Raw genomic sequence first — 15487 nt, 5'->3', positions numbered from 1 at the left:
ACTTGACTTTCGCAATTTCATCCTTATGTGTTCTTATCTTTGAATCTTTAGCTTAACATGTTTCTGGTTTACTTTTAAGCATCACTCTGCTAACTTTTGCATTTACTCACTCTTAATGCTACTAGTTCTGAGACTATCTACACCTAATTGAGTAATCTGAACTTCTTAGGGCTTATTCAGTTAGTGTATTGACTCTTGAATGCCTATGAACATGTTTATTCACTTACCCCTTGAATCCCTACAGTAATCTGTGTTGAGACTTTCAGTGTTAGTCATTGTATCACTCAGCATGCTCACTTGATCCCATACCCCGTTAGTATTTGCTTGTGATTTAGAACAGTTATCTCAGCATGTTTTGAATTGTTACTTTGAGGTGTTAGGCTAAACCTTTGGCACAAACTGAATCATATTCTGTTAATTAGACCTCTATAACAATGCTTGAATGCTTATCTGCTATTTGTTTATCTTTCATGCTGTCCAGACTCTCTGTAAAAATGCCCTAGCATATGTTATGTGTCTGTGATCATGCCCCATTGCTAACATGATGCCCTCTTCTTTTTGTGATTATGCGGTTTAGCACAATGTTGCCTTGTTTCTTATATACTTAGCATAGTTTCCAACCATGTTTCAACCTGTTTAGCAATGGGCATCTGTGTATAATAATCATTGTCAATCCTGCAAACATGTTCTTTTCTTAACTCTTTCAGCATGTGATTGTTCCTATGCTAAGTGTTGAACCTGTTTTTTTCCAGTTTGCATTAAGGTTGTTCTTTAGTTCTGTGATTTAATCAACTGCCTGCCTGGTTAGTTCAATTTGGTTGTGTCTCTTTAAATCCCTTAATTCCTGTCCCTCAACCTTAGTCCTTTCTCTTTCACTTGTTGCTTGAGTTCTTTGAATCCCATTCTTAGCCGGTTGAAAGCCAAGGCTACTTAGGTTCTATCTTTTTGATTGCCCTAGTGTGAGCATTGCTCGGGGTCCAATTAAGGCCCTTGTGAACTCTGACACACTAGGATTTGGTCTCTAGTTCCTCCTCTGAATGATCTTTATTAACTTCCCTAGTGTGAGCACTGTCTTGGGTTCATGAAGCCCTTAGAAACTCTGACACACTGGGGTCTTGGTTCTATATGCTCAATTCTGTTTTAAGACCACTGAGTGAATCACTCAACTATCAGTTGTTTATGTATCTATGAATATGTAATTTTGGATCTGTTGTAAATTGTGAGAATGAAGGCATGGCTTGTCCATGTGTATTTGGGCATATTGTAGGCTCCTTATAGCTATATCTACTATGTAATTTATAACATTCATTCTGGGTCTATAATAATTATTGTAATAATATTTTGGGGTATTAGTGAAATTGGGAAAGGGATTTTTATCTTATACTTGCAACAAGTTGGGTAGATATCATGCCTATAAGATCTGAGTCAGTTAATTAATTGTCATACTCATTTCTTTAATAATCCCCAACGCGGTGTTAAATATTATCACTAGAAACCATGCCTATAGGACCCGATTAACCAATTTTGAACATAATCCAATGATCACCATTATCGGTTACTGAAAAAATGCCTAAATATCATGCCTATAATTTTAATCGCTTATACGGCAGGCAACTATGTAGGTTTCAGAGATTGTAAAATGCCCGCTCATTAAATCCAGATTCATATAGAGATCATGCCTATAGGTTTCTGCAACCTCCATTTATTAAAATCATCAATTGTCTTTTTTTAATCTGACTTGCGTGTATTTGTTGTCTAAATGCCACTACAAGAAAGAAGGCATATCGCAACAACAAATTTTGTTGCCATATATTCAATGTTGTTGCAAAAAATATCTTTGGCAACGACAAAGAAGTCGTTGCACTCCGTTGCAGTAAACACCGATGGGAAAAGTATATGCAACAACAGAAAATATTGTTGCCAAAAGGTAACTTAGCGCAACAATATATATCGTTGTCATAAATTATTTGTTGTTAGTAAAAGGTCAATGAAGTCGTGGATTATAAAGACATGTACCAACAAAAATTATTGTTGCGACAAAATTAGTTTTTTGCCAACAATATCCGTTGTTGCTAAAGAAATTGGCGGTAAAGTTAATAATCTGTTATCAAGACTTTTAGCAACAACTATTATTGTGGTAATAATTACTTTTTTTTTCAACATATTCTCTAGTACTACTTTGACAACAATTTATGTGGTGTTACTAAATACATAATTCATATATTCTTTAAATTTTCACAAATACATGTAGAGATAATAAATTGTAGTTTAATTTATATATATATATATATTTATAAATAAAGCGTCTATACATAAAATTGATGCAGTGGATATACTAACTTTCAAAAGCTAAATAATCCTAAAAAGTATATCTTTACTTACAAAACAAACAAAAGTATCATATATTCAAGGTCCTTAAGTTCTATTCTAATATTAACCCAAAAAATAAATCTTCTTCCACCAGCTTGTGCACTACATGAACCAGATGTCAGGAATGCTACTCATCCTAAAAAAAAATATATAATTAGATTTTGATAAAAAGAAGCTATAAAGTACAAACGTGCAAAACGAAATAGTGGAAGCTTATTTTACTGCAATAACTTACAACAACAATAACAATATACCCAGTATAATCCCAATTTACGCAGATCTTACCCCTATCTTGTGAAAATAAAGAGGTTGTTTCCAATAGACTCTCGGCTCAGTACAACATAAGTACCACATCAATGAAAAAAAAGACAAGAAGAGACAACACCGGGAAGCCATGTAAAAGCAACACAAAAAATATCAAGATACTAAGATGACCAAAATGACTCCATAACAGGAACCATCAACCTGAAAAGAGCTTAGTGGAAACACAACATTAACTTAAAAAAGCACTCTCAGAAACATGGTTGGGAATATTAGATTAATAATGCACGACCAAGAGAAAGAAACAATCACCTACAATCTGGATTATGTGCATAGGTAAAGTGCATCATGACTGAAAGCACTCTTGATTTAATGCTTATTTCAAACTATTTGGTATTTGGTATGGTTATCTTTTTTCCTTTTTTTCATTTTCCACAGCTAGGCAGGAAGTTATATAATCCTGTTCACAAACAACTTTTGTATATTTCAAGTCATCCTCCCATAGGTATTCAGACCAAAAGTCTTCTTGAAACCAAATACTTAAGAAAAATCAATAATATATTTTAATGAGAAATAACTGCAACAACTTAAGAAAAATAGGCATGTAAGCAGTGTAAGCTTGATTAAAATACTCCCCAAAATAAAATTGCATCAGAACATGCTAAATACTCCCAAAGATACAATACTATAGTCTGAAAAAAATTTAGAACAAAGATTGATTTATTCAAATAGATTCATTTGCATATACAACCAAGAAACTTCCTTTCACAAGAACTAGAATAAGTTTACTTACCATGCTATCATCCATAAGACTTGTAGGACTTGTCTCATCTGAATCATTTAAATTAGCAATCATGTCAAAAATTGTAGTAGGAAGTCCAGTTTGTTAAACATTGTACAACTAAACTTAAATATGATAAAACTTCGAAGATGCAAATTTATAACATCAAAAATATTAGAACACGTTTCCTTTCAGTAGAATACAAAATATAGTTTCTATAGATCCAAATAAACAGACAACATATACATAAAGCATTTTATACCTTGAATATCTAATATCTCATGTAGAAATGACAAACAGATTAGTGTATGAGAACGTCCATTCTTCGAAGCTATTACCATAGGATATAAAACAGAACATCATGTGTTGGACTTAGAAATATTTTTATCATAGTATTTAAAGTAAGTCTGAAGTTTGTGAAAGTTCACATACTATAGCTGATATTTAGCTACAGAGCTAAAGTAAATCACCAGCAATTTGCTTCGTATACTGATAAGCTAAGATAGTTTCTCAATCATTTAAAAAAGCTATGGGTAAAATGTCTCTTTCCTACATTCATTGTATCTGTGTACCATCTTACCAACAAGCATCAGTAGACATTTAGAATAGCAAAGCCCTGCCATAGCTATTGAATTCAACTGCTACTTGGTTCCTCTTTTATTCTTAAGCAGTTTAATAAAATTATTTTTAGGATCAAAAGCAAGTAATTGAAACTTTAACGCCTTAAACAAATTAAATACCTCGGAACTTTGTATATGGGATACTAGTGCCATCATGCCCTGTTTTAATATTTTTTGATCACCCACTAGACGAGCTTCCATGATTTCTCGTTTTTTCCGCTCCTCCGCAAGTTGATTTTCCACTTCTATTAGTTTACACTCTACATTCTCTCGTTTATGACGTTCTTCTTCCACCTCTTTCTGTTGTGCTTGCAGTTGCTCTTGAGTTACATGCATAGATCTCCTACTAGCTGGCATGACTCCCGATCCTTGACCGCGGCAATATCCTGACTTTTCTCCAACAAGTTTCACAAAAGCAGCATTAATAATTGGGTCCACATCAGTATCCTCTTCCACTTCTTGAGTTTGTTCGGCCACAATTTCTGTTAGCTTATCCTACAAACAATTATACGAGCTTAAACTTGCGATATTTATTTCAATCGGCACATATTCTAGGATAAAGATAAGAGTTTCATATATATATTAAATTCAGCAGAGGCATCATTAACCCAATGTCCTGACTTCATGTGAGTCATTTTCCAAAGTTTTTGAAGATTTGGCTCTTTGCCAGTGCTTGAATCTCTCTAATAAAACAAATTAAATTATGTTATTACAGAAAAATGATCAAAATTGCTCAAAATAAAGACATCTTACCACATCATAAGATACTGCTTAAAAGGACTTTCTGCCACAAATATGATTCATTTCTTGTTTTCCCTTATTAGTTTTATTTCATGCACTCATTTGCTGCATGAATATATTTTAATTTAAGTAAGAAAGTATAAGAAGAAACTAAGTAATATTATAAAGTTCAACTACAAATTCACAAAAAGATGATGAGAGCAAAACAATCACAACCACATCCATATCTGATCAAGTTGAGTCTAGCAAGCAAAACAGTGTAACCACATCCATATCTGAATAAGAATAAGGAATCTCCTAAACAAAATGACCCTTTTGTTCAAGAGAGAGTTGACAGGAAAAAGAAAAAGGATTAAGAAAAAACGGAGGGATATAAGGGAGAGAACTGCTATCCAGAGAATCATTAGCAAGAAAAGGACACAAAAAAAAGAGATTCAACAGCATTTGGTGGAAGATGAAATTTTCTCAATTGGAACTGATGCTAATAGAGAATGCTTAGCTAAAACTAATGAGTTAGTGGAAGTTATTTCTAACCAACCCGGAGCAGATGTTAACGAAGAATGTAAGCCTACAAATATTCAGTCAGTGGAAGGTGTTTCTAATCAACCTGGAACTGTTGATAAATTAGATGACAATGGGAACAACTCTACTAAGCAACAAAGGAATGGTGTGCTTACTACTACTAATAGTCCATTTAATTTTGATATACTCCTAATTACCTTAAAAGCATCAGAACTGAAATAGTCCACTAAGAAATTCCATTCAGCTTCATTAACTTCTGCCGGCATGTTCTGCAAGCTTTCCTCATTCGAAGCAAATTTCTTGAAATGATCGTGGAGTCTACTACGACGATATCGGTATAAATTATTAGCTGTTTGAAGGATAGTATCTCGATTGTGTTGTGTGTCTGGAAGTAGAAAGGTGTCCTGCACTCAAAAATACTTAAGTGAGCTTACTTAGAATATAACTTTCATTGTCTGCCAATGTGTTGAGGACCTTTCAGGTTAGCATGCCTAAAATTGGCTTACCACTAATAAGTTATAAACATACTTTATTTGTACACTTACATCATTGTTCTGGTGAATTATTCAAGTTCAAAAGTAATCTGGAATTTAGAATTTGATTATATATTATCTTAGCTACCTCAACATATAAGTAGGAGTTGAACCATCTACTTCAGTAGAAGCTGGTTCTTTGTTGTATGCTTTTCATAAGCTAAATTAATCAAATGAGATGTTAAAAAAAGTAAGTTTATAAATAAGAATTTGATAAGCTGATCAAGAAAGTGACCAATTTTCTAGAATTTATCAAGTGATCGAGAAGAAACAAAGTGAATTACCAGCATATGAGCAACAATTCTATCTTTTGCTAGATTAGGGACTTCCTTCCATTTCTTGACATCATGCCTAGCATGCTGGAGAACTTTGACGGAGAGCTCGGCAACAAAATCTTTAGCTCCAGGGCCTACTGCTACTGTTCTATCCGGTGGAATAATCACCTTCAACTTTCCATTGTCACTATCTTTCCGTTTCTTTTGAACTGAAAGCCCTGTTGTCTTCCCCCTTCCCTTTCTCTTTTTTCCTTCGGCAACATAGGAAGATATTTAGGTATATAGCAAATTAAATCTATACAATCAAGAGATTTTAAAGGGCTAGAATTTTAACAAATGAAATAACTTACCTGGCTGTGAATTTGAAACTACATCGGCAGCAGATTCAGTATTACTAGAAACATGCACATTTATTGTCATGATAGGCTATAACATGTTAAAAATTATATTATTGGACATTAGCCAAATGAAAAAGTGAAGGCAGCAAAATGATAAGAAAAAAAATAAGATATGTTCAGAAAAATGAGAAACAAATAAATTTACAAAGAAAAAATCACAAAAAATAAAATATAAAAGGAGTAGTAGAAAGTTGAAATTAATCATTTCGGCAGGGTGATGGATAGAAGTCGTGTGAAGAAAGCGATTGAAATAAGCAAAGTCTTTTTGTGGTATTAATGGCTGCACTTGGTTTCACAATAAACTGGGGACTCCCATTTTTCCGGATGAAACAAAGAACAGATAAAGGCACCAATCTTTATCAGATTCAGAAAAAAGTAGACAATAGCCCATATTGTAAATCATCAATCCCAAATATTCTCACTCTCACACCATTAATTCCCCAAAAAAAGAACGTCAAATAGCATGACCATGAAAAAAATTAAGAAAATTATATAGAAAACACTCACTATAACAACCAAGAAAAGATCAACGGCATCTCATATTACAAAACAATTCAAGGAAATCCCAGTAAACAATCATTGACTAGTGATTAAGGTATCACAAATTAAGAAGAATGATACGATTAAACTAAATCAAAAGCAGAAAGCAATAGACATTGAGAAGAAACGAAATCAAAAGCGAGAACTCACCAGATTTTGGGTTGAACACAGCGGAAGAGATCAAAAAATCGAACACACAGATGCAAGAACTTAGTTTAGATAATGAAAAGAGAAAACCTAGATGCAGTGGAAACTAAAATTGAGCGCTAAAAATTTGGGGAAAAGTAATAAAATAGGGAAATCTGTTTTGGCGCGTTTGTTTTGGCGGAAAACTAAAAGTGATTTACTAATTGTTGAGAAAATTTTGTGTAATAGCAACAACTAATATTTGTTATTGCCAATTATTTTTATATTTTATATTTATTATATTACTCCTAAAATAAAGTAAAAAGAAATATTTGGTAACAAGAAAAACCTTGTGGTTAAAAATTTTGTGATGCAACAACAATCTAATTATGTTGTTGCCATTTATTAAACTTAGCCAACAACCATATTATTGTTGTTAAAAAGTCGTTGCTAACTTATATATATTTAAAATTTATTATATTGTTTGTTAAATATGGCAACGATATTAAAACTTTTGCTAACAAAAAAAATTTTGTGGGTAAAAATTCTATGATATAGCAACAACTAAATAAAGTTGTTGTCATTTATTGTATTTTGCAACAATATTATTGTTGTTGCAAAAAAATTGTTGCTAATTCTATACTTCCTTGTAGTGTGCGGAGGCTAACTTGAGCCCTTACTTGTATATATGTGAAAGTCCTAAACTCTTTTGTATGTCGCTTAGTATTTTCCCTTTTTAACAACCTAAGTTAAAGTCTAGAATCACCTTAAAATAAAAGTTCAAATGCCTTCTGGACCACAGGCATGAGACGGGTAGTGCACGCATAGGATACGACTTTAGGACCTCCCCCCCCCCCAAAACCTTGCCTTTCAATCAATTATTTGTGTTTAATAATGAACTTCTCCAAATCCCTTTATTTTCTTGTCTTTGATCACATAGACTAATTCATATAATTGAGTTCGGCCGAAACTCACAGTTGTGGACCTCGAAGAATGTCTAACACCTTCTCTTCGAGGTAATTTCGAGCCCTTACCCGATCTTTGGTGACACAAACTAGTTAGACAAAGTTATCTACAAATAGGTGCCCTAACGCACCTTAACTCGTTAGGTGACGACTTCTCTTTTAATACCTCTCTTAAAAGAGTTGTCACACGTTGAAACCCGATTTCGCGAGAAAAAGGGGTGTGACAACGTGTATGAACTTCCAGCATATTATGATGGAACTCCAGCATATTATGTCGGAAGTTCATGTGTAAAAATTTCGAACTGCAGTATATTATGCTGGAATATTTTCCAAATTTCGAACAATACTTTCACTCAGATTTATCTTTACATGAAAAGTAGCTAAATTTCGATTACTTTTGAAAGTGTGGCTATTTTTCAGTTACCATTTGTAAATCTGACTATTTTTGAATTTATCTTAATATGGATAAATAATTATTTTTTAATCTATTTTTCCACCACTAATTACGATAAGTGATATTTGCACATGATACAAAGAGCATGATTAAACTTACCACCAGGCCAAGCTAATAACTTTTTCTGTTCTTCATGCATTTTGTTGCTCGTCTTATTGACAGTTTTAGGATTAGTAAGGGCGTGGGCCGGTTCCTGGACCGTGGTAAAAATATAGCGACAAATTCAAAAATAGCCAGATTTATAACTGGTTGTTTAAAAATAGTCCAGTTTCAAAAGTAATCAAAATTTAGCCACTTTTCATGTAAAGATAAATCTGAGCGAAAACACTGTTCAAAACCTGAAAAATACGCCGGTATATTATACTGGAGTTCCAGCATAAGTATGCTTGAACTCCAGCATATTATACTGGAGTTCCAGGATAAGTATGCTGGAACTCCAGCATAATATGATGGAGTTCCAGCATAAGTACACTAGAACTCCAGCATAATATACTGGAGTTCCAGCAAGTATAATTGTCCAGTATAATATACTGGAGTTTGGAGCACCGGTGCTCCAGTCTCCAGTATATTATACTGGAGTCAGCAAAGTATACCGGTCCAGCATAATATGCTGGAGTTCATACACAGGTGCACCGAACTCCAGTATAATATGTTGGATCGGTCTCTGTTGCAGAAAATAGTGGCTATTTTTCATTGACTTCGTAAACGCTGGCTATTTTTGAATGACCAATCCGAAAACTGGCTATACCATGCTATTTTTACGACTATGGCCTGTTCCTGGAACGGACTGGTCTAGTTGACACCTTGATTTAATTGAGTCCCTTTTTTGTTTTTATTGAGATTTTTTGAAATTTTACCCCACATGAAGAAATATGATATACACTGTGAATGACAAAAGCTATTGAAATTAACAAAAACTGTTGACTAAAGTTCATATTTCATAATCCTTCCATCCCAATTTATGTGACAATTTGTGGATTTTGAGATTTAAACGAGTTAATTTTGACCATAAATTCTATCATAGAATATTTAAAAAATTTGGAACTAAAATTTACATATATGAAAATTATGTAAAAAGTACTATAATACATAATAATTACAATTCAAAACTTTCAAAGAACATATCAAAAGATTGAGGTCAAACAAAAACTCGTTTGACTCTCGAAATTCAAATACCGCCATATAAATTGGGACGGAAGGAGAATTGTTTAAGTACAATCTTTTAGTAGTACCATTTTAATAGTGCATCTTTTATGAAGAAACTTTGTTGTTTTAAATTCAATTAATTCAAAATAATACATGGCTGATAACTCCAATTTGGCAATTTATATCAAATATTACTCAGCCAACGATTTCTTTTTGGTGGGGAAGTATTAGTAGACAAATCGTTGTTACAAGCTTCACACTTAGTCACTAACAAGTTTATGACTCATGCATTCAATTACTGAATGTTAGAATGTAAAAGGTGAGCATCTTTTCAAATGAAATGAATATATAATAATCTGCAGAAAAATTTGTTTCCATAGTTAATAAGCTTAATAATATATAAATCACATTTATTCTGGGTGTACAAAGACGAAACTGTATCAACATCATAGGAAGATCTTGTCAATATAATGAAACTACTTCAATTCATTGGTCCTAGACCTTAAATGCCTCACTAACACTTGCTGAACAAGAATTTTCTGTAAAGAGTCACATGAAATAACACGAATGGCAGGAACGGCAGAGGCTTCATATATAGTAAGTACAAAATATACGAGGTAGCAGATTTTTATTGTGCAACGTACGGAAAATGTGTGCTCATGAGGATATATAGTCAACATTGTCATGGCCACTTGTTGCGGCCGCGACCGCGGCCACGGCCACCACCATCGAACCTGCCCCTGCCAGGATAGTGGTTGTTGTTTGCGGAGGGTTCACCGTAATCCTGTGGGCTCACTTGCAGCATTTTCATCTCGTCCCCTGCAAAAGGAAAAAAGAAAAGAGATTTTCACTTTCCAGAAAACACAGTATAATGTATAATAATTAGTAACTGGAAATGTAACTTCTGTGTTATATGGGAATTTTCGTCACAGTATTGATAGTAAGTACATATATATGTACTGCTCCCTCCTCCTAAAATATGTAATGCCCTTTTTTAGGTCCTACGAAGAATAGTAGTACATTTTTATATTAGTAAGTAACTTAACTCTAAACTTCTTTTTGGCTTATTTTTAAATCATAAATTCCAAAAATCTTTCTTCCTTAAATTATGACCTAATCAAATACCATCACATAAATTAGGATGGAGGAAGTAAATGGAATCATAAGACCGACTGACATGGAGCCTTTTTTGTCACTAGCTAGTCAATACCATTTATGTAATACCTACAATTTTTAACACATTAGTCTATTTCAGATTAACTTCCGGTTCAAAAGTTGAAGGCGTCAAGTATTTGCATATGAGTTCAAAAAGCTCTTTATTGAGAAAGAACTGTTTATCATTCACTCCCTACCTCCATGCCACTAAGGAATGCTGTAGAATAGATATGATTATCTCATCCTTAGTTAAAACTTTGTAAATAAATAAAATCTTAGCAGAGAGTGCTTTTCCCTTTAAAGAGGTTTACGCAGCACGAATTCACATGAGCAGGACCAATAAATTCCAAACAAATAACTACTACAAAAAAAAAAAAAACTCTTACTTCCACTAGGTGCATGACAAACGATGAAAAGACAAGAGATAAAAGTCCCCAAATAAATAAAGGAAGGGACTCATAGTATATACCTGAGAGAGAAATGGAGTTACGGGCTGAAACACAAAATATAGTGATTGAAAGAAGAAACAAGATGCACAATAAATAGCGTCGAAACCCAAGACCAGCCGCCATCTATCGATCTGTTGGAAAATAATGAGGCAGAGAACCAAAAGGCTTCCTTTATTTATAACGCGATAGACGTTGACATTGGCAACTGGTGACCTTTGCGTAGCTACGAAACAAATGATGGATATAAATCTAAACCGTCTAATTTGGGTCAACGAGAAGTTTCTGTAGATTTCTTTGCTCAGAATGGAATCATCAATTTTATGGCCCCTCTTCATTGTAAAGAAAGAAAAATGCAGAACCTTTTTTTCCTCATCGTAACTGAAACTTTTCAATTCACAATTTGCTTTTTGATAATGAGCTCAGATGGGGAAATTAAAAGAGGGCACGTTGGTACACTAAGCTTCCGCTATGCGTGGGATCCGGAAAAGGGCTGGGCCACAAAAGTCTATGGTAAATATATAATAATAACTTCCCCTATCTCCCAGCATCAGAATGACTAAGCTAGTTATAGTGTACAGTACACTATCAGACACAGCTAGCAGGCACACAATTTGTTTTTGAAGTGATATGTATGGGCATTGCTTCGATTTGAAATCGCTGTATCATAAAGTCAAAAGCTCAATTTATTTATTCTTAATAAGAGTGGAAAAACCAAAACTCTGAACTTGTTATGTTATCTTCAGGAAACAAATTAAACTGCAACGTCAACTGGAAGTAAAACTACCTAGCTAATAGAAATCTCCATGCATTTTAGTTGCTGTAGGGACATGTGAGCAATACGTGCAAACTAAATCAGAATCAAGTGAAAAATGAGAAAAGTAGTTCATGCAAATTAATATAAAAGATTAAGATCGAGCATCTTCCAGGTTCTCACAACAATACATTGATTAGATTTAATGTTGCTAAAATTTAAACTAGTAGTTGCATTACTCCCAAGTAATTCTCTTATACATAGTCGGCTTTACAAGCAATATCTGATGCTCACAGTCGGAGGCGGATCTAAGATTTAAATCTCTATGGATTCAATCTTCAATTTTTTTTAGCATTGAACCCATTATATTTTAAAAGTTATGAGTTTATATCTACTAGTTTTTATAGTTTTAGTGAATTTTTACACATAAATTTATGTTTCGGATCGAAAATGTCACGAGCCAAATCTCATTCCGTAGGAGGTCGTGATGACACCTAATCTTAGGGACTAGGTAAGCCTAACAATTACTGAAAATAATAACAAAATGAATAAAGATTGACAATTCAAATTAGGAAATCTCTATACAAGACTTACAATCCCAAAACCGGTAGTACAAGTCATAAGCTCTACAGAGTTTGCTAGAACCTCTAAATACAACTGTTTCGAAATAAGAATAAACAGTATAACAACAACATCAGAAGGTGACTCCGAAGCCTGCGAACGCAGCAACATGTTTACCTTGAGTCTCCTCAACAAAAGCCTTCATAGCTAGCTAACGATCGACTGACTTCGAAATACCTGGTTCTGCACAAAAATTGTACAGGTACACCACAGCGGTACCCAGTAAGTATCAAGACTATCCTCAGTAGGGTAGAGACGAGGGAAAGTCAAGACACCTACTAGTCTGAATAACCTGGACAATGTATAGGCATAGAGTACGATATCTCTACAAAGCTATACATAATGACAACAAGAATACGGTACTTGCAGTAGGAAATAGAAGTAACAGCTAGCAACAGAACACACAAAAAAAAAAAAGTAATAACACAGTGGAGCAAGCTGAATACATTTAAATCTGATGAACACAGATAAAGGAAAGGCAAGTAACAACTCAACAAGAACGACTACTTTCACACCAGGTTTTAGCCAATAATTACCACGAGGTACCGAACCTCAAAATATTCACAATTCACGGGTCCCAATTCCTGAACCTTAAACACTTGGCATCATGTGCCCTCATTACAATTTTATAACCACACGGGCAACTCACATGCCAATAGAGCCATTCTCACATAGAAGGCAAGTAGACAATGGTGTGTAGAAATGATCAATAACATCAGGATCCATCTTCTTAAACCGTTAGGGGTGAATAACTACGAGTATGGTTGTGCCAGTGTTCTATCATAGTTCAGGCCAACTAATAAGAATAGAAACGATGAATGACACATAAGAGACAATTTTCACGAAATGTACACGGTATAACAAGCACAGGGTAAGTATGCCACTACACAAATATCAACAACAACAATGCCCCAAGTTATCACAAAGAATCCCCGATATATCCCACCTTGTCTCGCCACGTGTGCAATAATAAAGTAAATGCCCGCCTTGTCTCGCCATACGCGCATAATAATATTCCCACCTTATCTTGCCACATACGCAAATACACAGATATAGCCCGCCTTGTCACGCCGCATGTGCACAATCAATAGTAACAATATCACGACAGAAAACTCGTGCTAACACCCGAACAAAATATCCCAACAACATCGCGTGCCAACAACACAACAATACATTAGAATAGCCTTCACAACATGTGCCCATATTCCACAATATTTCCACTAAACAATCTAAATACCACAATCGCGCATAGTCCACGGCTCAACAAACTGAGTACCATAGCAACAACCACAACAATACACGAGAATAAGAAAAGTAAATCAACTCAAAAGCTTTAGAACGCAAAAAACGGTAGAAACGAACTCACAAAGAATAAATATAATAGATAATACCAGTCACAATAAGTGTAGCTCAACAAGGGAAAAGTTATATGTAATAGTAACTTCATAAAGTAAAATTCGACAACAAGGGAGACAACATGAGCCATGAATTCCAAATAAGGATGAGGCAACTATGATAAAGGATAACTAATTTATTTTATGTCTGAAAAAATTATGGAAACAATACAGCAACTCAGTTAAGGATAAGCAATGGAAAAGATAGCATGGTAATTAAAGAGACAACAACTTCAGTTAAGGCACATGAAAGTCAAATAGGCAATGAGGGGGAACATGAAGCAATTAATTTCAATTAAAAACATATAGAGGTGAAACTAGTAAATAGGGAAATTAACATAACAAAACAACTTCATACCTAATGAACATAAGAACCTAAGAGCCCTAGAAGGTCAACTTTCCACAAATAAGCCCAAGTACGTACTCATCATCTCGCATACACAGACTTTACATGATACAATTAGCATAGAAGACTCAAATCCTAAGGGGTAGTTCCCTCACACAAGGTTAGGTAAGATACTTACCACAAAGTAAACATATTGTTACTCTAAAATGAACTTCTCGGGTGAAATAACCTCCGAACGGCTCAAATATAGCCATAACTTTAAAGAATAAATAAAACTCATAAGAAACTATTTCAGATAATAAAATTTCAATCTTTATCAAACACTAAACACCAGCCCAAAAGTCGACCCTGGGGCCCGCACCTTGGAACCTGATAAATTTTATAAACCCGAACACCCATTCCGATACGAGTTCAACCATACTAAAATTATCAAATTCCGATACCAATTCATCCCTCAAATCACTATTTTACATTTTGAAAGTTTTCTTCAAAATTCCCATTTTTCCACAACTCAAAACATAAATTATAAAATGAAATTAAAGATAGAATCATGGAATATAATAAATTCTAGGTGAAGAACACGTACCCCAATGATTGGCTTGAAAAGCCCACAAAAAAATCTCCCAAAACTGAGGTCTAAAACTCAAAATATGGAGAAAATGGCAAAGCCCTCGAATATAAACTCTCTGCCTAGGTATGACCACACCTGCGACATAATTAGCTGCTTCTGCGGAACAATCACTGGAGGCTGCTAACCACACATGCGGAGAAAGCCCTATTTCTGCGCTAACATAGGTGCGCTTCTGCACTTCCTCTTTGCTCCTACACATAGCTCGTCTGCTTCTGCGATCACACAGGTGCGAAATAATCTTTGCACCTGCGGCAACTGCCCAGACCTACCTATTTCGCTTCTGAGACCAATTCACGCCTTTGTGAGGGACCGCAGGTGCGAAAACACCAAATTACAAAAATTCCAATAGCTCCAAACAATGCTCCAATGATCCGAACCCCGTCCAAAACTCGTCCTAGCCATTCGGGA

General features: G+C 34.5%; 1 protein-coding gene across 2 annotated transcripts; it reads right to left on the bottom strand.

Moving 5' to 3' along the window:
* Positions 1-2263: 2263 nt before the first annotated feature.
* LOC107783858 (uncharacterized) lies at positions 2264-7383 on the bottom strand. Of its 2 annotated transcripts, XM_075219553.1 has the most exons (7): positions 7192-7383; positions 6454-6529; positions 6113-6354; positions 5493-5699; positions 4153-4527; positions 3425-3462; positions 2264-2506 (listed from the first exon to the last, which is right to left on the bottom strand). In XM_075219553.1, the coding sequence occupies exons 2-7, from the start codon at positions 6521-6523 to the stop codon at positions 2473-2475; spliced, it is 966 nt and encodes a 321-aa protein (XP_075075654.1). In that variant the 5' UTR covers positions 6524-6529; positions 7192-7383; the 3' UTR covers positions 2264-2472. The 2 variants fall into 2 exon arrangements, with proteins under 2 accessions (XP_075075654.1, XP_075075655.1); XM_075219554.1 differs by lacking the exon at positions 3425-3462.
* Positions 7384-15487: the final 8104 nt, after the last annotated feature.

This window comes from Nicotiana tabacum, chromosome 8 (assembly GCF_000715075.1).
Source record: "Nicotiana tabacum cultivar K326 chromosome 8, ASM71507v2, whole genome shotgun sequence".
NCBI classification, from domain to species: Eukaryota; Viridiplantae; Streptophyta; class Magnoliopsida; order Solanales; family Solanaceae; genus Nicotiana; species Nicotiana tabacum.
This window is presented reverse-complemented; position numbering and strand designations above follow the sequence as displayed.